General features: G+C 38.2%; 1 protein-coding gene across 3 annotated transcripts in view; it reads left to right on the top strand.

Annotated features, from left to right (window-relative positions):
• The window catches only part of SLC35F5 (solute carrier family 35 member F5), a 38,208-nt gene extending 19,177 nt beyond the window's left edge, over positions 1-19,031 (top strand). For all 3 annotated transcript variants that reach the window (XM_014075802.2, XM_014075803.2, XM_014075801.2), the window contains 10 exons: positions 19-209; positions 7,643-7,724; positions 8,680-8,767; positions 12,025-12,089; positions 12,401-12,505; positions 12,645-12,804; positions 14,458-14,548; positions 16,498-16,652; positions 17,175-17,266; positions 17,746-19,031. In XM_014075802.2, the coding sequence (XP_013931277.1) occupies positions 19-209; positions 7,643-7,724; positions 8,680-8,767; positions 12,025-12,089; positions 12,401-12,505; positions 12,645-12,804; positions 14,458-14,548; positions 16,498-16,652; positions 17,175-17,259 (1,022 nt within the window). In that variant the 3' untranslated portion in view covers positions 17,260-17,266; positions 17,746-19,031. The remainder of the gene's footprint in view (positions 1-18; positions 210-7,642; positions 7,725-8,679; positions 8,768-12,024; positions 12,090-12,400; positions 12,506-12,644; positions 12,805-14,457; positions 14,549-16,497; positions 16,653-17,174; positions 17,267-17,745) is intronic.
• The last annotated feature ends 3,719 nt before the right edge of the window (positions 19,032-22,750 follow it).

Genomic DNA, 22,750 nt, shown 5'->3' with positions numbered 1-22,750 from the left:
TTTTTCCCCCACCTAAAGCTCCCAAAAAACCTCGTGTAAGATTCAGTAACATTATGGAGATTCGACAACTCCCAGCAAGTCATGCACTGGAAGCAAAGCTGTCTCGTATGTCTTACCCAACAGTTAAAGAGCAGGATTCAATATTAAAAGCTGTTGGGAAGCTTACTGCACTTCAAGTAGCCAAAATCAGCTTTTTCTTTTGCTTTGTGGTACGTCATCTGTTTTTAATTGTTGCAGAATATAAATTGAGTCTTTTAACTCTGGTATATTAATAGAAGACAAATCATTTGGGATATCAACTGTTTAACCTTGTTCATACCATTTAGGAAACTACATAATTTTGGCTTCTCCCCTAATTGGTTTAAAGTTCCAATTTAATGGAACTGACAATTTTAATGAGCAAATGCTTATATTCATTGTGACAAAAGATATGTGTATATTATGGTTTCCTGCCTCTTGCAGTAATTCCCCAAACAAACAGAAAAACACCTTAAGTAATTTGTTGTTAGTTATTCACTTGTAATTCTGTTGCTTCAAATTTTCTATCATCCATCAGACATCAAAACTTGGAATTATATTTTCCTTGCCTCCACTAGTGTGAAAGTGACAACATTCCATGATTAATTTTCCAGAACTGATCTAGATTCATTAATACTCAGATGGTGTTTTGAGTCAGGTAGTAGTGCATTTTTAGATCTTAGAATATATTTGGTATTGATATGACCATACATTCCATTAATTTCAGTCATCACAAAATGCATATAATTATATTCTAGCATTAAGATATATATCTGCAAATTTAAGTTGCCTGTAAATTCACTCTGTCAGAAAACCTATTCAGCAGTTTGGAAAAACACATGGTTCCACACACCCCATCCCCCCAGTTCTTGAGAAATTAAGCTTTCTAACAGTTACATTTCCTCTTTTAATGCCTTTAATCCAGGAAAAAAGCTAATTTCTGTTAAATTAGCCATAATTAATTTGTCCTACCCTGTTTCCTTAAAAATAAGAACTCCCAGATAATAAGCGCAATTGGGCTTTTGAGTGCATACGCTAAAAGAAGTCTTCCCCTGAAAATAAACCCTTCCCAAAAATATTGCAACACAGCAGCAGCCATGAAATGACCACGCATGCCGCCTCCTGCACTTCAAAAATAATAAGACCTCCCTGAAAATAAGGTCAAGTGCTTATTTCGAGGGTCAAAAGAAAATAAGACCCTGTCTTCTTTTCGGGGAAATATGGTATTTGTTATAAAGGTTTGAACTCCATTAATTGGACTTTAGGTGAACAGTTATATGAATATATAATTAACTTTCTCTGATTTGAAAGTTGGCATTTTCATGTTCCAATCAGTTTATGATTGCTGTGATTCAGGATATATCATAGAAAAATAGCAAAATATCTGTCTAATCTAGATGTGTATTTACAATTACTATTATTTTGCAGCAGGCATTTGCCTCCCTATATATACATACTGTTAGCATTTTCCTAAACTATCTGGAAGCAGGAGTAATTTTTTCCCCATTCACCAATGGGGAAAAAAAGAATATAGTGATGTAGCATAAAGCTACCTGCCACCCACCTTCTAGCCACTGTGCTTCCTAGTTATTACCTTTCCTTAATGTTCTCTGAGTTTGGTTGTTTGCTTGCAGACTAGTGACATCATTGGTGCTAATCAGTATGGGGTTTGCTCCAAAGGTGGGTTGCTACTGGTTCGCACCGGTTCAGATGAACCAGTAGTGGAAATTGTGACTGGGTCGCCAAACCGGTATGGACGGCAGGCTGGTCACACCCCTGAACCGGTTCCCCAGTCACCCATGCCATTGAGGCATGTTTTTTAGTCCTTTTTTAATGTTCTGTGCATGTGCAGAACAATTTATAGGAAACTATGCACACCCTCACATGCAGCCAACTGGCAGTAACACCGGCAGCAACCCACCCCTGGTTTGCTCCCTATATACAGTAGCTCGCCCTGTCAATGTTGGTGGGGGTGTTGTTTTCTTCTTGGTGTTTCCTTCACTAGAGTATTGTTTTCTGCATGATTGTTTCTATGATTTAACCTCTCCTTGGTTGCTGGAGAGGTTCCTACTTACCTTTTTTATTCTCTCTTGAACAATGTGTAAACACAGTTTATTTCTATGTGTCTATTGTGGGTTGATTTATTTGATGCCAAGTTTCCAGGAATTTTATAATATTTTTGGATTTATGTTGGTCTAGGACAATGTTTTTCAACCTTTTTTGTGCAAAGGCACACTTTTTTCATGAAAAAAATCACGAGGCACACCACCATTAGAAAATGTTAAAAAAAATTAACTCTGTGCCTATATTGACTATATATAAAGTAATTCTCTTGAATCCTCCGCGATTGTTGCTATGGGCGCACGCATGGGACGTCAGTGACCTCCCTGCGTGCGCTACCTCCTGGCTGTCCCCGCGTTTTTAAAATAAACGCGGGGCCACAGGGACTTAATAGAGGCATCCCTGTGTCCCGAAAGCAAGTTTCGGGACACAAACAATGTTCCCTCTAATTTTTTTGCAGTGTGAGCAGAAAAGTATAGTGTTTGAGCGGCATATTTTCATGCCTGAGCACCTGAATTTTTTTCACAGATGTCACCTAAGACAACAACGAAATCAGTATTATTTGAAACTCAAAGTTATGTTTAGTCAAGGTACCCACTTAATTAAAAGTGTTATATAATATCAGTATCACTTAACAACGGTCCTGCTTAGCAACCAAAATGTTGGCTCAGAAACTCTGGCATTGAAGCATGCAAGTCTTAAAGCTGTCAAGTTACAAGACCTTTTCACCCCTAACCCTTTAGAAAAAAAAATCCCAAGGGTCTTCAAACCTGACAGCTTTAAGCCTTGTGGACTTCAACTCCCAGAATTCCTCCTCCAGTCATGTTGCAGCAACGTCATCTGCGTGGATCTGCTCTATCTTCGGGTTTTTTCACAGGGGGCAGGGCTGCCACTGAAGATGCCAACGAGCCCCCGCCACCACTAGAATAGCTGCTGCCGCCGCCGCCTCCTCCTCCTCCTCCAACAGCACCAACATATTTGCTGCCCAGCGCTGCAGCCGAGGTGAAGCCTCCAAAGCTCCCGCAGGCGCCCCCGCCCATGGCAGCGGCAGCGGTGCCTCCCCCTCCCCTCGGAGCACCTCAGCTGGGCTCTGGGTTACCCCTGCCGCCGCCTCCACCTCCGCGGTTTTTCAGAAGCCATGAGGCCTTTTTCCCTGCTCCCCCCCCTCCGCCACCTTCCTACTAGCTCCTGCAGCCAAATGGCTCCTCAAAAGCACGGCGGAGGAGGAAGGGGGAGGGATAACACGGGGGCCAGCTCAGGTGCTCTGCGTGGAGCCTCCACACACAACCGGTGTGCTCCACAAACGTTCCTGCTCGCTAGCTCAAAAGGGCCCTCGCTTTTTCTCCAGGCAGCCCTCACCCCTCCATCCAGCCAAAGGTCGCTCCTGGCCAGGCAGGCTCCCCGCACCTGCTCAGAGGCTCGCTCTCCTCCTCGTAGCACCGTGAAATCCTTGGGTGGCTCCCAGCTCCTCTGCAATACAGCCAGTCCTTGACTTAGCCTCCACGCAGAGCACCTGAGCTGGCCCCCATGTTATCCCTCCCCCTTCCTCCTCCGCCGTGCTTTTGAGGAGCCATTTGGCCGCGGGAACTAGTAGGAAGGCGGCGGAGGGGGGGGAACAGGGAAAAAGGCCTCATGGCTTCTGAAAAACCGTGGAGGTGGAGGCGGCGGCAGGGGTAACCCAGAGCCCAGCTGAGGTGCTCTGAGCAGAGGGGGAGGCACCGCTGCCGCTGCCATGGGCGAGGGCGCTTGCGGGAGCTTTGGAGGCTTCACCTCAGCTGCAGCGTTGGTGGCAAATCCGGCAGTGCTGTTCGAGGAGGAGGAGGCAACAGCAGCTATTCCCCTCAGCTTCGGGAGCCTGTGGCAGAAATCACTGCGCGCAGTTTTAAACGGCTGCGCGGTGTTTTCTTGAAACGGCTGCGCGGTGTTTCCCTTAGAGGGAACAGTGGACACAGAGATGTCCCGCGGCACAGTGGTTGAAAAACACTGGTCTAGGATGCTCACAGTTTCCAAGTTGAAACTGTAGTTGGATCTGTCTATGGGTTCTGAGTAAGAAGTTTTCATCTTATCTTCTGGCTGCTACTTGGTATTCATCAATGTGTTCTGATAGTTTTCTTCCTGACTATTCTACATAGTGACTGTTACTGTATGTTGTAGATGAGTCCTGGTTTTAACTTCTCAAGCCACAGGTCTTTTGGCTTATATAAGATGTTTTGGGGGGGGCTTTAGTTACTGTATATAAGCAGCATATACTATATATAAACAATATTTACTTATAGTATATAAGCTATGATAGATAGATGACAGATGGACGGACGGACAGACAGACAGACATAAGGAGGGAGCAAACCCACACTTACTAGCATTGATGATGTTACCGAGTTGGATAATGAAACATCTGCAAGCAAACAACCAAACCGAGCACCAAGGAATCCTCAGCTCAGGATTACTTCCTGAGCTACATATATTCTCTTTTATTGCCACTTCTCCTTCCCTTTGTCATTTCTTTTCTAAGCAGATCAGCCTACTAACGAATAAAGCAATGGGCAGAAGCTCCTCATTATTATTTCCAAAGAATGACTATTTTCTTTCAGACCTTTTAGGGCTAATAAGCATAAATGCAGATGGATATAATAATGGAGGCTGGTGTTTTGCTCATCATGTACTAGTTTCCTATTATTATTACTTAAAAATTATTTGAAAGAAAGTTACAAAAGGGAAGAGAGACTAGAACTTCCAAGACTGGTGTCAATAGATATACTCATGACAGGGAAACTCAGCCTGATATTTCTGTTTGTGTTATAATTGCCCAATCCTTTCCTTTTAAGTCATTGAAGAAGAAGTTGATCAAAAAGGTTTTGTTCTACCTCTTCTAGATTAAAAAAGAAAGAAAGAACCCTCTTCCATTTTTCCACTTTTCCATTATTCCTCATCCATTTTTCTAGCAAATGCCTAGAAGAAGCAAATGGTTTTTCTTCTCAGTTTCAATCTGTAGGAGAGGGAGGGAGGAGGAAGGAAGGAAGGAAGGAGAAAATTAGTTGAAGATGCAATAAGAAGTGGTGAGGACCACTGCCACTGACTGCATGGCAGTATAATCATGCAGGTACCTAACTGGCCTCCTAGCTAGGTGCAGGAAACATACCAGTAGTGATGGCTTTCAGGAAAATACAGAGCTCTGGGGTGATGTGAAAAATATCTCCATGTTCCTTAAACAACAGTAAGGCATTGAATACTTAGGAAAATGAAACAAAGAAAAAGTTATCCAAGGAACTGACAGCCCTTCTCCAACTCCTGCAGCACTGTGAACAGAGGAACAGAATTAAGGAAAAGAGCCTGAAGAAGCAGAAAACACCAATTGCAGTGACCCTCTTCCATCCATCCATCAAACAAGAAATTGGGCAGCATCAATTTAAGATGTCACCAGGAGATACTTACAGAGATGATCTTTTGGTAGTTGGACCTGGACTACGTGCCAGCAGCAGGGACCTACATGACAGCTAGAAGCCTCATAACACCCAAAAAAGCTGGACACAGCAGTAGAAACACATAACACAAGAATTAAGAATCTTTAGACAGTATGTCAGAGGAATAAGAAGTGAACCCTGATAGATCAAAGGAGAAACAAACCAGTTATTAGGGTCATTAATGATTAGGACCCTGAAGACAGATTTCTGTTGGGTCTAATATACCCATACAGAAGTGGCCAATATGAACATTCCCATGGGTGATTTTCATGGTTCAAGCTGGAAGAAAGAGAGGCCTGGCAAGCTGAATTCCACAAGGTTGTCAAATGTTTTCTATTATTATTTTCCCAAGAAGAGGAAAATGAAGTACCCATGGATGCTACAGAACACAGAAAGTGCAAAACATTAAAACAAAGCAAAGGACTGCGTATATGGATGCCAGATTTTTTTCCTAGAAATAACAAAGGACACCAAATGTGTCAAGTCCCAATTCATTATCTGGATTTATACCTAGACATTGAGTGGGAAGATCTGAGCTCCAGCTTTTCAGGTTTGGCAGTGGAATCTATCTTAATAATCACATGCCCAGGCTCTATCTACCAAATGATTTGGTACACTTTTGAATGATGAGATTCTGGAGTTTATAGCAGAAGGGTACAAATGTGTTGTGTGGAGAAGCATTTGTCTCTACTCAGCAAATGCATCTCTATCTTGCCACATTCAAATACCCCACTTCTTCAGAGATGCAAGCCTACCCTGTGTTTATCCTCTTGGGATATTGATGGGAATTGTCATTGTTTCATTTGATAAGTGTATAATGCTAGGGAAATTGAAAGAAAAGAGAAGAAGAGGATCACAGTAGCAAAGTGGATGGAGTTGATTATGACAGCATTGCATACACCATTGTGAGTCCCAAAAGCTGGGAACAGTTCTTGGAGAAAACTTACCTGTATAGTCACTATGAATTGACACCAACTTGATAGCACTGTATCAGCCAAGAGTGCTAATAATATATTTCAAATGCTCCCTTGGGGTTCAGGAGGCCAATAATCTTTTCTTTTCTCACAAAACAGATAATGTGAGAATTACACAATTCACTGTCAACTGAAGGGGTTAGTTGAATGCATTATGTTGAAATATTCTGCCAGCAAGAAACAGCTTCCTTCTAGCATTGCAGCTATACCATCAAAGTACTCCTGCTAATAGACATCTGTAAGCAAACCACATGCATGAAATTGTCTACATTCATTAGACATTACCAGATAGACCAGTTTGCCTCAGCAGATGCTACTTTTGGTCACATGGTTCTACAGAAAGTGCTTTAATTTTTACTGTCCCTCCCTAAGAATTCTGCTGCAGTATATCCTTTTGCTCTCCACTCCGTTTTTGGTGACTGGAGCTTTGGTGTTGTGGAGCTTAATAGCAAATTATTCTTCGGAACCCTAAAAGATGGATTCACTTTGCAATCAGGGAGAGGAATCAGTACAAGCAGCTAAATGTCAGATCCTCAGTGTACTGTTTACTATCAGGATGTGATAATTGATGGATAATGTCCTTTCCTACATTTCAACATCCCTCTTGTCAGTTGCAAACACTTGTGTCAATGCAGGAATTATGTAGAAAAAAAAGGTTTATTATAAACAGTTGAAGCCAATGCTCTAAAGTGGGGCTATCAAACTTGCGCCCATGGGCTGGATGCGTCACACACTGGCCACACCCATGTCCGATTTAGCGAAGAGGTGCAAAAAAAAATCACAAAATGTCACATGATGCTGCTGTGAGGCCACGAGTTTGACACCCCTGCTCTAAAGTAACTGAAGTAGGGTTTTCTTCTTAGAACAGGAAGAAGTCCTATCAGAGTAGGTAGAGTTAACCTTTCTGTAGGGTTTCTTTCTGGGATCAGAACAGTAGTTTACAGTAAAATCAGCTTCTCCTTTTTCTTAATGCAGGCCAATGTTATTGTGTGTATGCTCTTGTTATGCTCTAAATATAGATTATTTAAATATTTTTAATGGTTTACAACACTTTTTTCTGACTTTCAAAGCAGTTGTTACAAACAAGAAATTGAATGTTATGCTAATATCTACTGTTTTATGTTCTAGTGGTTCTTGGCAAATTTCTCTTATCAAGAAGCACTTTCAGACACTCAAGTGGCAATAGTTAACATTCTGTCATCAACCTCTGGTAAGTAATGAAGATATATTCTAAAACTGTTGTCCTACTTCATTCAAATAGCCTCTTTTCATATTTAAGAAAAATACAGTTATCTATTTTGTATCACTTCTAATGAGGGAGAGAGTGATATTGAAGGATTTCTTTCTTTCTTTCTTTTTTTAAAGGCAGCTATGGAGGGAGGTATCACATGTCATGATTAAGAGTTCAGGTTCAACAAGCAGACCTGTACAGGCTTATTTAGCAGCCTCATCAGTGGGATTGTTTAAAAGCTATACTGATTATTACTGAGGATTGATTCCCATATAATGATAGCAGTAATAGTAAACTAACATGTGTGTGATTGTTAAAATTTCTGCAGTATTATTGGCCAGCCATCTTGCCAAAGAGTAAGATTTATATGCTGCTAAACTGTAATCACCTCCAGGTGGTATGCAACAAAATAAAGTCAAAGCAGCACAATAACAGCAGATTAAAATAAAGTCAAATTAACAAATCAAATCATTTATTTGATTAACAAATCAAATCCAGTTCCAGGTGTCACCCAGTCTCCAAAAAGTATTTTAAAGGAATGTAGTCTTCATACTTTTCCAAGAGCCAGTATCATTCATTTGTAAATGTGATGAATAAATAAATAAAAATAATACAAGCTTTGTTAAATAAAAATGAATCTCATTTTTGCAACAAATATATATGAATCTGAGATAATCCATTTTTAAAAAAGCGTTCTGATAATATTTTAACTTTGTTTAAAGAAATGCTGCTAGTATTTTTTTAATCAATAAAATTATATATAGTACAATGTTTTTAAAGTCTAAGAAATCCAATAAAATATGTTTGTTTGACTTTACTTTTAATTTAATTTAGGCCCAAGATTAATTAAAACCATTATCTTTTGATTATTATGTTTTCAGTCTTACATTTGTTATTTGATCGTGCATAGCATATTCTTTTGTTCTTTTCACAGGATTATTTACCTTAATCCTTGCTGCAGTGTTTCCAAGTAATAGTGGAGATAGATTTACCCTCTCAAAATTGCTAGCTGTCATTTTAAGGTAGGAATATAGACTTCTTAATCTTCAATTTTCTTTTCCCCAACAGGCTTGAGTTTTCTTACATTATTCTAGATAGTTGGATTTAGTAATGGAGATTTTGTTACTATTTTTAGTTGCAGCTAGTTGTATACAACTACATGAAAAAATCATTCAAAGTAGTTTACAGAATGTGTGCTATAAGTACTGCTTCTTTATTTTCCATTGCCCTACTAAAGCAGCCATTTCTCAGCTGCATTATGAGCCTTCTGAGATTTGTTAGATTAATATCATCGTGAACCTTCTTAAATCAGCTAACGCTGTGGCATCACCGAAGATTAAATTCACATGTGATATTAAACTTTGGTTTAACATTTACTAACCATGTTTTATGGAATAAATTATGGTGGCTGACTTCATACAATACATAAATTAAAACCAAATTCAAGTAATCTTCACTTACTGACCACAATTGGGACCAGCAACTCCTTTGCTAAGTGATGGAGATGTAAAGTGAAAGATCATGTAACCATGCCAATTTATGTCAGTTCCAGCTGTAGCTGTTAAGAAAGTCACCCACAGTTGTTAAAAGCAATGTCACATGACCATGATTTCCTGCCAGCTTCCTCATTGATTTTGCTTGTAAGATGCTGGCTTTGAAGGTTACAACTGACGATCACATGACCATGGGAGACTGATAGTTATAAACGCACATCAATTGACAAGTGCCTGAATTTTAACTGTAATCATGGGGACACTGTTATGACCACAACTTCAAGGACCTGTTGTAAAACTTATTCAGTGCCATCATAAATTTGAACAGTTGTTGAATGAGCAGACAATAAGCAAGGACTATCTGTAAACCACAATATGGTTTGGTGTTATGTGTGAACAAGGCCATGATTTGGATACCTATGTGAATTTTTGTTAGTTGGAAGTGTTCAGTATCATATTCATGCACTTCACCCTTATCATGATTTGTTTTAAACAAGCTATTATGGCTATGATCTCACATCTTGCTTATGAATTTTGGTTTAACATGAAAAACTGTGTCTTGTTTGACAAGCAACAGTGACCGACCATATTTTTTGGACTATAAGACCCACTGGTGTATAAGACGCATCAAAATTTCGAAGAGGTAAATAAGAAAAAAAAGGTGCCCCCAGGAGCACTCTGCAGGGTTCAGCAGGGCTGGGGAAAAACAGAAACGACCCAATTTTTGCGAAAAACAGACAATTTTTACAAAAATGGGATGGGGGGATGGGGCTTTGGGAGGCCAAAAATGACTGTATTCAGTGTATAAGACGCACCAACATTTCCACACTCTTTTAGGGGGGGAAAGATGGATCTTATATTCTGAAAATTTCAATAATGCTAAACTATTCAGTTACTCCTTGACTTGTAACCATTAATTTAGTGATTGTTCAAAGTTACAGTGGCACTGAAATAGTGGCTTATGACCACATATATACTTACATACATTATGATCATACATACAACTGTTGCAGCATTATCAATGCTCACATGATCCAAATTTAGGCACTTGGCAACCAGCATGCATTTATGATGGTTTCAGTATCCCAGGATGATGTAATCACCCTTTGTAACCTTCCCAACTGGCTTCTGATAAGCAAAGTCAATGGGGGAAGCCAGGTTCACTTAATAACAGCATGATTCAATTACCAACTGCAGCGATTTACCACAACAACTGTGGTAAAGAAGGTCATAAAATGGGGCAAAGCTCACTTAACAAATGCCTTACTTAGCAGTGGAAATTTTGGGCTCAGTTATGGCCATAAGTCGGGGGCTTACCTGTAAGACATTGATCTACTCTCCACAATTCAATTCTGTTAAACTATTGGATTGATTTAAAATGAAGTGTGAATCCAGACCCAGGGATCAAAAGTGATATGATCTCACCAGAAGAGGAATGTAGAAGAGCAGAGTGCATAATTCTGTGCTTGTTTGTGCTGCATACACATTCACATAGTTCAATGTTGTCCCTTCCCACAAATCATCCCAGGCATTCATTTATTGCGGACAGTAATCTCTAGCAAGTCAAAGGAGTTGAAATCATGCAGGAATTTGAAGCTTTGCAACCATGAACGTTCCACCTTCCTCTGTTTTACCCATATTTGTACTAAACCTCCTGATGGGCACCTATCAGAAGTGGTGAGGGAAAAGATATGTTTGTTCTACTTTATTCTAGATTAGGCTGGGCAAAGTTCCATGAAGAGCTTCCTGCCATGCAGATGATGTGATTCTCTTAGCGGAAGCAAAATGACACTGTAATTTGGTTCAGTGAGGCTCTTAGTGTGACCCGGGTGATTTCCTCTTTGCAGTATGACTCTTCCAGCTTTGCAAAGGCTGCTCAAAGCTGGAGGAGTTCACCTCTGCAAATACTGCAGTGAGGCAAATCCATAAAGCAGAGCAGAGAGAAGCAATATGGTAGGTTTTTAAAAAAAAACTTGGCTTTTAGAAGGGAGAGGGCCACATTCATTTGCAAAGCAAGTCCTAGTTGGGACTGTGGTCTTTGGACCTTCATGGAAGGGAGACTCTCCTTCAAAAGTTTGCAAGCTTGCTTTTTTCCATAGAGCAGCTATGGAAAAAAGTGATAGCCTTACTAATGAGATGCATCCATTGTGCTTCTGTAAGGTTTCTATTTGCTACTTTATTTCCTCCCAAAAGCAGGAAAAAAAACCCTGTCCTAATATATGGTAAATACTAGTGCCCTGTCCTCTGTGCACATGGAAGCAGAACCAAAACAACCAAGCTCAGGCTTCAACTCTTACATTTATAGTTGTTTTGGTTAGTAAATCATGGTTTATCACTCATGGTATATGGATTAATGGTCTATTCAAATAAACCATAATTAGTTTCACAAGCCTGTATGAATTCACCCCTGAGAAGTGGCTATTCCCAAGCCTAGTTTGTTATTTATAGAGAAATATTCATCTCAAAAACCACTACCCCCTTTCTTCTTCTTCTTGTCTTGACGTGATACACTTGGGACTGGCTTCTGCTAATCTATAATCTTCCTTTCTAGTTCTCCAGGTCATTATACTGGCAAAGAAATGTTGTTCCTTTTCCTTTAAAATTCCCCTTTTTCTGTAATTTTAAGAAAATTTGCTATTATTTAGTCCGTATAAATTATATAAAATTTTGAGGACCATTGAAATACAACAATAAGTGGCAATTGTAAACACTCTTTATTGTTAACTCTTTCCCTACAAACTGTTTGACTAAATTAACTAGAATATAATGATTTGTTTCTAAAATAGCATTGGAGGTGTTGTCATGGTGAATTTGTCTGGATCTGAGAAATCAGCAGGAAGAGATACAATAGGTATTTTTTAAAAAATTCTTTACAATGAATTGAAGTGATTGACGAATATTGCTTTATATTTTTAATTCAAAAAGTGACAAAAATACATAAAGGGTAGAAAGTCCATTTTAATAGCTGAATATGTAGTAAGTATTCATTTTGAAGGGATTGGCTTTTTTTAAAAAAAGTGAAATAATTTGCAGGATCTTAACAATTTTCTAATTTTGCATAAATTATTTATTTGAATAAAAATAGAATACCTTTAGTAGTCTGTTAAACAAAAAGATTGCAACTAATAATCCAGTGGTAATACCTTGCTTTCTTATTTACAGGGTCTCTGTGGTCTCTGATGGGAGCTGTGCTATATGCAATCTATATAGTTATGATAAAACGAAAAGTTGACAGAGAAGATAAGCTTGATATTCCAATGTTTTTTGGTAAGAACAAATTTTAAGACTCCGTTTTTCAACTTAGGACTGAATCTTGAACTTGATATTTTAAGTTCTGCAAAGTATACTTTGCAATGTAAGACTAACTCTTTGTTATGTGATTTGTTTGTTTATTCTGTTCCTGCAGGTTTTGTTGGCTTGTTTAACTTGCTGTTGCTTTGGCCAGGCTTCTTCCTACTTCATTATACTGGATTTGAGGTCTTTGAATTTCCCAATAAATTAACCCTAATGTGCATAGTCATTAATGGCCTTGTTGGAACTGTTCTGTCTGAATTCCTCTGGTTGTGGTATGTTTGTTGCTTTGATTATTAGGTTTCTTAACAGCAGTCTATATAGGACCAAATGAAATTGCTTTTCCATAATGTATGTTTTGGAAACTGCTGTCTTCACCAAGTATTGATTATGACACAATACCATACATTGGAAAGCATCATTCCCTTCATCCTCTGTTGTCATCCATCCAGACCAATATTACTTATTAAATATTAAAAGCTATAATATGGTTTTACGTATCATGGTACGTATTTTATATTTTAAAAAAACCTTTAGAGTTGGATCCACAAATTATGGCCATAATTTGGTTAACAAGCCATTAAGGCTGAATTCATACATCAAACTATATTAATGTATTGCTTAACACAGTGTGTATTGGAATGGTTTTTATAGCCATCACAACATGTGACATGATATGACATATGGCTTCTTGTCTAGACATAATGGATAATAATTTCAGGTGATTGTTTTGGATTGATCCTAGATTGCTAGTGTACAATTATAAAATTTGTGCATTTCCCAACAAACCTAAGGCTATAGGGATATCACAAATGAAACTAAATTACATCAACTTAATAGCAGATGCAACTTTTATTGCCAATTCTTTGCTTGGAGAAGATAGCTGGCCATAGATGAATGGCAATAGAAGAGGGGAACTTCATCTATAATTGAAAGAGCAAAGTTCTATCTGTATGTGCATGGTTTTTAATCAGAACCATTATGTCTAGATATATCTTACAAACATTTTCTAATTAGTTTGAATTGATTCCTTAAAATCAAATTATGGATATTCACGTTTGAAGGATGTGTAAGTGTTGCTATCTGTGCATGTAGATGATTTAGTCTTTCCTTTAATCAGTAAATGGTGAAAATCATCATATATGAATTGCTATAAAGACAAGAGCAATATATCTTTGGCATAATACTTTAGACTGAGCCTGAAGAATTTTTTCAGAGCCAAATGAGTGAGTTAGTGAGTAAGTGAGAAAGAGACAGACAGACAGACAGACAGACAGACATAATTCTTGTTTAACAACTGCTGTTTAACAACAGCAATCACTCACGTTTTTGAAAAAAATAACTTTGTAGCCAGTCCTCTCATTTTTGGCCCTTGCAGATCCATAAATCAAAGGAAGTCATAAGCACAGTTACGATTTCACTTAGCAACCACTTTACTTAACAACTAAGTTTCTGGTCCCAAATTGTGGTTCCTAAATGAAGAGGGCCTCTGTTGAAACATGGCAGTGTATGTTAGTATCAGTTACAGATAGCAAGTACACTTTTTGGAATCAGATATTCTAGATGTGTAACATTAGACTTCATTAACTGCATCTGAAAATCTTGAGGCATAGTGGAAGAGGTAGTTATCCTTTGATTTCTTTGACAAGTTATACTAAGCTCTGATATGATATATGTATGGCAAATTAGTATACATGATATGCAAATAAATATGTATAACAGAAATACATGGTAGGACTAGAAAGATCCAATCAATAAATTAAGAGGAAAATTATGAGTTTCCTAAGTATCTTGGTTTAATCAATATTACTAGGCCAAAATACCGGTACCTACAAATTCTGCAAAACTCTGGTATACATTTGTGAAATTTGTTTATGTGACTCTATTTTTTAAAAAACTCAAAACTTTGTATTTTAACATTTTTCCAGGGGCTGCTTTCTTACCTCATCACTTATAGGAACACTTGCCCTGAGCCTTACAATACCTCTGTCCATAATTGCTGACATATGCATGCAAAAGGTAATGTAAATTGTACTGAAGGCAGTGGTAAATATTACAGAAAATTCCAACAACATTTTTTTAAATTCAATTTTTTAACTGAGCTCACCTTCTTATATTTTAAATTTAAGAAAATCTTAAAAATTCCTAATGGAATCTTCATGAACAAATGAAGAGTTCTAATGTTGTTGCAAAAATAAATGTATTTAGTTGTAGGTAATAGGATTTGCTAGCCCATCAATAGCTTTTAATGCTGTTGTTGCTGTTGTTATTATTTTATCCCACCTTTTCATATAGAATTTGAGGCAGTGAACATATTTAATAATCCTGCCTCCTGTTTTCCCCACAACAGCCCTGTAAAGTGATTTGGCTTATGAGTGAGTGACTGGTCCAAAGTGACCCAGTCAGTTTTCATACTTAAAAGAGGCCTAGAACTCACAGTCTCCCATTTTCCAGTCTGGCATATTAACCACTACACCAAACTGGCTCTCCATTGATGAAGCAGAGGTGTTTGTTTGCAAGCAACAAAAGCACTGCAATATAAACCCTCTGTTTTCAGAAAGTCTCAAATAGATGTCATTGTAAGTTCCCCAAGTGAAATACTTTTCTAAATAGAGTGTTATCTCCCCCTTGTGGTGTTTTGCTTTAGGAATCAGAATAAGGCAGGCTGTAGTGGTAGCTGCAGTCTATTGTGTGCTAATATGAACCTGCCATTCATTCATTTATTAACTATTTATTTTATTTTTATCCTGCCTATTATTTATATAAATAACTCAAGGTAGCAAAAACACTTTCCTCTTCCTATTTTCCCCACAACAACCCTGTGAGGTGGTTTTGGACTGAGCGTGAGTCACCCAGTTAGTTTTCATTTAAGCCAGTAATTGTTACATCATGAACATAAATTTAAAATATATTTATAGAGTAGGGGGAGATTTTACTGAATTTAGATTGTTCTTTTCATATAAAAGTTATGATTAGGTAGGAATGTGTTTTTAAAAAGAAAATCTCTGCATCGTTGTTTCAGGAAAGCAAAAGAAGCAAAGCATCAGTTACTGGATCACTGAAATATCTTACTAGCAACAGTAGAAATATCATCTGTTCTCCATATTTATTTCTAACATTGGTAAAATTTACCCTCACTGTGACACTTTAACTCTAAAGTGAGATATTTCATAGATAGTGTGAAATTAGCATTTAATGCAGCTGTCAGTTTTAACTGTCAGCTGTAACCTTGGTTGATGTCTATGTTACTCACACAGTTCTGCCTCTTAAATTAAAGGATTCACACTTTATCAGTGTCCATTCCTGAAATGTTTTTCATCCCAAATATGAGATTATTTTATCTTGTGGGCTTTCTTCTCATCTACCACTTTCCTTTCCCTGCCCAAGCTGTAAAGTTCATTCGTTGCCAAAACAGATCAAACATTTTTAGCTGTAGAGATCTACATAGCTGCTTCAGAAACTTGAAATTTGTAACTAATTTAGAAGAACCATCAAAGAAATGTGACCCCCTTTGTGGAAAGCATCATCCTTTTCCGCATTTGATTTCATTTGAATGAACATCATATTTCATCGTTGGAGAAACACCCCAGAGAGCCATATGCTTCTACACTCTTTTCTTTCACCTATTCTGATACAACTGCAAAGAGCAGAGAGAAACCATTATTTGATGAGTTCAACATGAACACACAGTGGGACACGAGGAGTGGGAAACATGTGACTAACAAGCATCAACCATAGCCAAGGTTGATGTCATTATGGAGCGTAATAGTTCAGATTGGGTAGACATTACTGAAACCAAGATTTACTTAAGATTCTGGCTAAATATTCTTCTCATGTTCCCTTCTTCTTTTCTACAGCTCCTTACTGCCCTCCAAATGTCTCTTTCCTGATCCAAACGTATGACATATTTGTCTTTCCATTAACTTCTTTACTCTTGATAAAATATCAAACTGATCTTTTAATTTCAGGTCCAGTTTTCTTGGTTATTTTTTGCAGGGGCAATCCCTGTATTTTTTTCCTTTTTCATCGCAACACTTTTATGTCACTACAACAACTGGGATCCAGTAATGGTGGGAATTAGAAGAGTTTTTGTATTTATCTGCCGAAAACATCGTATTCAGAGGTAGGGTGATTTATTTGCTTCTTTCCTGTCCACTTCATATTTCTTTCCTTAATTTTTAAACTATGTCTTTACTATGTCATTTTTTTAACCACAAATCATTTCAAAATGAAATTTGTAAAGATCTTTCTGAACTTTGCAAGATCTGGTTTTAACTGATGATGAAGGAAATGATATGCTTTCCTTCTACTTTGACCTAAACATTTGAACACCTATTGAATGTCCTATTATTATAATTTATTTTCAGTAGTATTTTATGTGTTATTATAAGAAACATTCTTTTCTTCACATCATTCTGGAGAGTTCTGCTTATTGTTGTTCAAAAAAACTTGCTTGAATATCTAATATGAAACAGAAGATCTCAACATTACTCCAGTTGCTACGGAATTTCAAATCTGTATTGTTTGTCCTTAACAATTTCTTGCGGGCGATGTAAATATTCATCCCTTTGCTATAGTTATGCTCTTTATAACATTAAAATATGTATACATTTTAAAAGCCTCACAAGTCTGTAACATCCTATAGAACATCTGAAGAAAGCGAGCAATGTGAAAGTCTCATTGCAGTTCATAACGTTTCGCAAGAAGATGGAGAATGTGGCTGTTCTTAGGCAACAGGTATGTAATTGTAAATTAACTTCATCCTGTGCTAACAGAGAAACATGCTAATACAGTGAACCAGAATGAGATCCTCCCCTTAGTTCAAGCCTAGCTGAAGGCCAGTCCTCCCCTGCTCCATTTTAGAGAACTCGTAAACAATATCTTTAGCCTTGATTACAATATTATTGCAAAATAATTTTATAATTAAATAACAATAAATGGAAATAATTGCTCATTACAGTGCTAAGTAAGCATGCCAAATATGTTGATCCTCATGGTGCAGGTCAAATCATATGAGGAAAAAGTATTTTCCATTTTTCTAGTCCGTAGTTCTCTTTATGGACTAAAATACTGAGCAGGATGGTACACAATTACATGCTTGGAATCAGTTAATCATCAGTAACAAGTTTAATTAATATAGATTAACATATCCTATCAAAGAAATGTATACAGTGATATAAGAACATTAATGCTATATTTTCCCATTTTTTTAATAGCGAAAGATGTCATGAAAACTCAGCGAAGAGACAATCACTTGGAAAGTCCTTATGGAATCATGTTTCAGTACCTCTTCTGAATCTTTAAATGTTTCAGTTCTTTTGAAACTTAAAAATATACAGATTCTTTTTCAGTTTCCAGTATTTAACCAGTTAGAGGAAATGCCAATCCTTTACGAAACCAGCTTGCCTTATAGAACTCAGCTGGTGAAATTACTTGACAAATCAAAGAGAATGCTGTTCCAATGATTTTCTTTTAAAAAAAGAAAACATTCATATTTTTGTTGAGTGCTGGATATTTTTACAAATACTTTTCATCTTCTGTAAAAAGTCATACTTTTGTAAAAATTTTCAAATGGAAAGATAAAACACTACCTGTAATAGGTACGAATTATCACTTTGTGATGTATAAACTCTACTTGAATAATGAAAAAAACAAATTATTGAATAACTTTATTATTGCAGAAGTTATTGTGGCTTTCAAATACTATACATACGTATCTTCATATATATGAAAGCGTTGGTAATCAATTGGGTGCTTTGTGATATCTATTATGTCATAATAAATTCAAGATTTAAAAAAAATGTACAAAGATAGTTACAAGTACTGTCTCACTTTTGTAGATAAAATTTCTTCATAATATGTTACTATTCACTTCATAGATTTTTTACACATTTTCAAATTAACTCATCCCATATTCCATTGAAAACAACAGATCTTTGGGTGGAATGCAAAATAGCAACAGCACTTAGACTTACATATCACTTCACAGTGCTTTACAGCACTCTAAATGGTTTACAGCATATTGCCTCCAACAATCTGGGTCCTCATTTTACCGACCTCGGAAGGATGGAAGGCTGAGTCAACCTTGAGCCTGGCGAAATTCGAACTGCCAAATTGCATTCAGCCGGCAGACAGCAGAAGTAGCCTGCAGTACTGCATTCTAAACACTGCGCCACCACAACTCATAAAATAGATCAGTTTATATCTGGGGAATATGGGCTAATGATGTATGCCTGGAAATTGTGTGATTCAAATTTGTGATGTCACAAAACTGCATTGCTTAATGATACAATCCTGGCTGTTCAGGATGCTGTTGTAACCTTAGGACTGTTCAGATCATTAAGTGAGGGCCATGGTTTGGAAAAAGATAGGAGTCCCAGTCAAATGGGCTGAAGGGAGAACGCCAGGAAGTGTAGGCAGGCAGGGCAATGGGCAGGTGCAAAGGAGTATGGCCAGGCAGGCAGTTGGATACTGGTGTCCTTCTGGGAAGGGTGGCCAAGGCTGGAAGGGCTATCCTTCCATTGAGCAGCAAGGTATATTTCTATGGGGCCTCCTTCAGGCATGGTTGGGATGCCTGGTGGTGATTTCTAACAGCTCCTCGGCTAAGGGCTTCTTTGCATGTCAAGGCAGCTGAAGGAATAGGGGCAATCAGCAGAGATGAAACAGCCCAAATTTTGTTCACATGACTTCAGATGCCCTGAAGATTGGTCATAATTCCATTTTCTGGAAGTACTGTTAGATGTAACTCAAGGGCTAACTATAGCATGCTGACTGAAATGGGGAAAACTACAGATAGTGCTCAATTTATGACCAGAATTGAGCCCAACATTTCTGTTGTTAAGTGAGACATTCATTAAGTGAGTTTTGACCCATTTTACAACATTTCTTGCCACAGTTGTTAAGTGAATCACTGCAATCAATAAGCTAGTAATACAGTTGTTAAGTGAATCTGGTTTCCCCATTGGTTTTGCTTGTTCAAAGGTTGCAAAAATTGCAAAAACTGATCACATGAGAACTTGGGACACAGCAACGATCATAATTATGAACCAGTTGCCAAGCATTTGAATTTTGATCACATGACTATGGGGACGCTACAAAAGTGTGAAAAATGGTCATAAGCTACTTTTTCAGTGCCATTATAACTTTGAACAATCACTAAATGAATTGTTGTATGTCGAGGACTATCTGTATTCCTTAACTATAGAAACTTCCCCCCCAATAAATGTGATGGTTTTAAAATGGAAAATAGGTGTAGACCATTCAATTGGAACAACTTGCAAAAGTCAATGGAGTTTTATTTGCATAAAACTAGTTCTCAATTAGCAGCCACAACTGGGACTGTTTAGGTGAAGTGGTCACTAAGTGAAACTGTAACTCTGCTTTATTTTACAGATTTGCAAAGGTCATAAATATGAGGATTGCTCATAAAATTACTTTTTTATCACTGTCATAACTGAACAGATGCTTAAGAAGGAAGCCGTTAAATGTGGATTACCTGTATTACAGATAATTGCATTGAACCTGCCCAAGGGGATCCACAAAGCAATTGGAGCTATTTTCTTTATATTCTGGATACAGAAGAAACTGGAAAAAAATAATATGTTGGGTTAGGAGAGGCTTTGATTTGATCAACCATAACTTTTACATTACACAATGATACACAGCATTCTGCATATCACTATGGAATAAATGCTGGAAATAACAGAGTTGGATATTTATGCAAATATTCTTGGATGACTACACATCAACATGGTTATCACCAATGAACTAGAAATATGGATTTCCTGTGATTCCCAAGCAGTGCTCTTGAATCAAAGCCTTTATGGATACCAAACAGCCCTCCAATTTGCAAAATAGGTCACATCCAGCATTTATATGACTTTTACTATTGTAGTTCAACTTTTGAATACAGGTAATGCTCAACTTACCACTTTTAACAACGGTTCAAAATTATGCCAACCTTGGGGGGGGGAAAAGTGACTTATGAGCTGTATTCACATTTATGACCATTGCACCACCGCTGTGGTCATATGATTGCAATTCGGATACTTGGCAACTAACTTGCATTTGTGACTGGTTACAGTATCTTGTAGGTATGTGATTTGCGACCCTTTTTTCTGATATCCAGCAAAAATCACCCATTGGAAAGGGTGGGTTTGCTTTATTGCCATTAATTAATTACCATTGTAAAAACTGTAAGTCAACAACTTGACTTACAATCACAAACTTAGAACAGAAATTCTGGTCCCAATTTTGGTGGAATGTCAAGGGCTTACCTGTACAAGATGCTCTACGCATGTAAGATGATAGTGCTAAAACAAGGTTGATCTTTTCAGGAAATACGTTCACTATATTCTGAGGAAATGTTTATAGGTAGTCCTCAAGTTATGAACATTCACTTGATGACCGCTGTGCAGGGCAGCAAGGCTGGCAGAAGCAAGGTGGCCAAAAGGACAGAAAGGTGAAGAGTTGAAGAGAAGTCAGTGACTTGCCTTACAGAAGTTCAAGGCTGGCAGGGACCAAGCTGAGAATGACTTGATTTGGAGTGGATCCTCTCTTAACAACTAGTGGGTTTTGGTTAACAATAACAGCAAGTAGTGCCCAGATTGCCATTGCTAAGTGATGCGTCACATGATATCATGCTTTATGGCCGCATCTCTTAGTGATGGAAATTCTTAATTTATTTACACTGAGTTAATATTGGAGACACAAAGACAGTCTACCTGAAAACAGTCTTCCTATTAAGCCGAAAAGGTTCGCTATTGCTGTCCTAGATATTTTAAGATCAAAGCCAACGGCTTTATTGGAAAAATATCTGAGGTGGAGACTGATAATGCTTATACAGTGGAACATTTGGGCATAAATAAAAAGCAAAGGTTAATTCAAGAAGCCTTTTGATTGTATTTTGTTTAGTCTATTTCAATTATTTTTCAGAATCAATGTGTGTGTGTGTGTCTTATACATACAGTATTTTTTTCCAGATTTCAAACACAAGCTTTTAAAAGAAATAGACAGGTGTTACTTTGTGTAAAAAAAACCTGACAGAAGGTTCATGGCGAGTGCTTCTGTGCCTTCGATTCCTTTCAAACTGATTATAATTGGCTCTTGATAACACTGCAACCATTCACAGGCACAGATTTTTCTCCAATAAAACGATTAAATTGCTTGAAAAAGATAAATTTGCTCAACCTGCACTCAGACAAACTCCACTTAGCCACTGCACGCAGGACCCACCCACTGATTCCAGGCCTCCACCTGGGTTTCAAAGGCAATCCATATTGAGCAGTTCAAAGACAGTTTCTTGTGCATCTGACAGGAATTTTTCCCATTGTCATGCCTCAAGATTCTCCCTGCAGGTATAGTAATTGGGAAAAAAAGACTTGAAAGGAAGCCTTCCATGTCAATAATGTTGTGGCTACAGTTGGTTCTGTGGATTGTCCCTTACTCTCTGATCCTGGACACTTTCCCCCATCCCTTTATCCTCTTGGCTGTGGAGACCAGATCCCAAGCTTCTTTGCTGTCAGGCCCCAACAACCAAGAATGACATGAGGAGTTACTTCCGAGTAGTTTTTTTTTTACTGCTGCTCACCAATAGACAAAAATCTCACCAGACTAAAGCACTAATTTGCATAACTACATTTTAATATCTACATGAAACCACTGGGTGAGATCATTCGGCGGCACGGGATAAAATACCACCAGTATGCGGACGATACTCAGTTGTATCTGTCCGCCCCGTGCCAACTCAATGAAGCGATGGACGTGATGAGCCAGGGCCTTGAGGCTGTCAGAGACTGGATGGGGGTTAACAAGCTTGTGCTCAATCCGGATAAGACCGAGTGGCTGCTGTGCTTCCCTCCTACTAATTGGCCAAGTGTTCCATCTCTCAGGCTGGGGGGTCAAATACTATGCCCCTCAGACAGGGTCCACAACTTGGGAGTCCTCCTGGACCCACAGCTGACTTTTGAACACCATTTGTCAGCTGTGACCAGGGGGGCATTTGCCCAGGTTCGCCTGGTGCATCAGTTGCGTCCCTACCTGAACCGGGAGGCTCTCACAACAGTCACTCGTGCCCTTGTGACCTCTAGGCTGGAATACTGCAATGTGCTCTACATGGGGCTGCCCTTGAAGAGTATTCGGCGACTTCAGCTAGTCCAGAATGCGGCCGCGTGAGCGATTGTGGGTGCACCTCGTTTCACCCATGTAACACCTATCCTCCGC

The sequence above is a fragment of the Thamnophis sirtalis genome, unplaced genomic scaffold (genome assembly GCF_051295495.1).
Source record: "Thamnophis sirtalis isolate CommonGarterSnake01/CBP01778 unplaced genomic scaffold, rThaSir2_p1.2 scaffold_1, whole genome shotgun sequence".
Taxonomy (NCBI): Eukaryota; Metazoa; Chordata; class Lepidosauria; order Squamata; family Natricidae; genus Thamnophis; species Thamnophis sirtalis.
The sequence above is the reverse complement of the archived record's forward strand: the minus strand, read 5'-3'. Positions and strand labels throughout refer to the sequence as shown.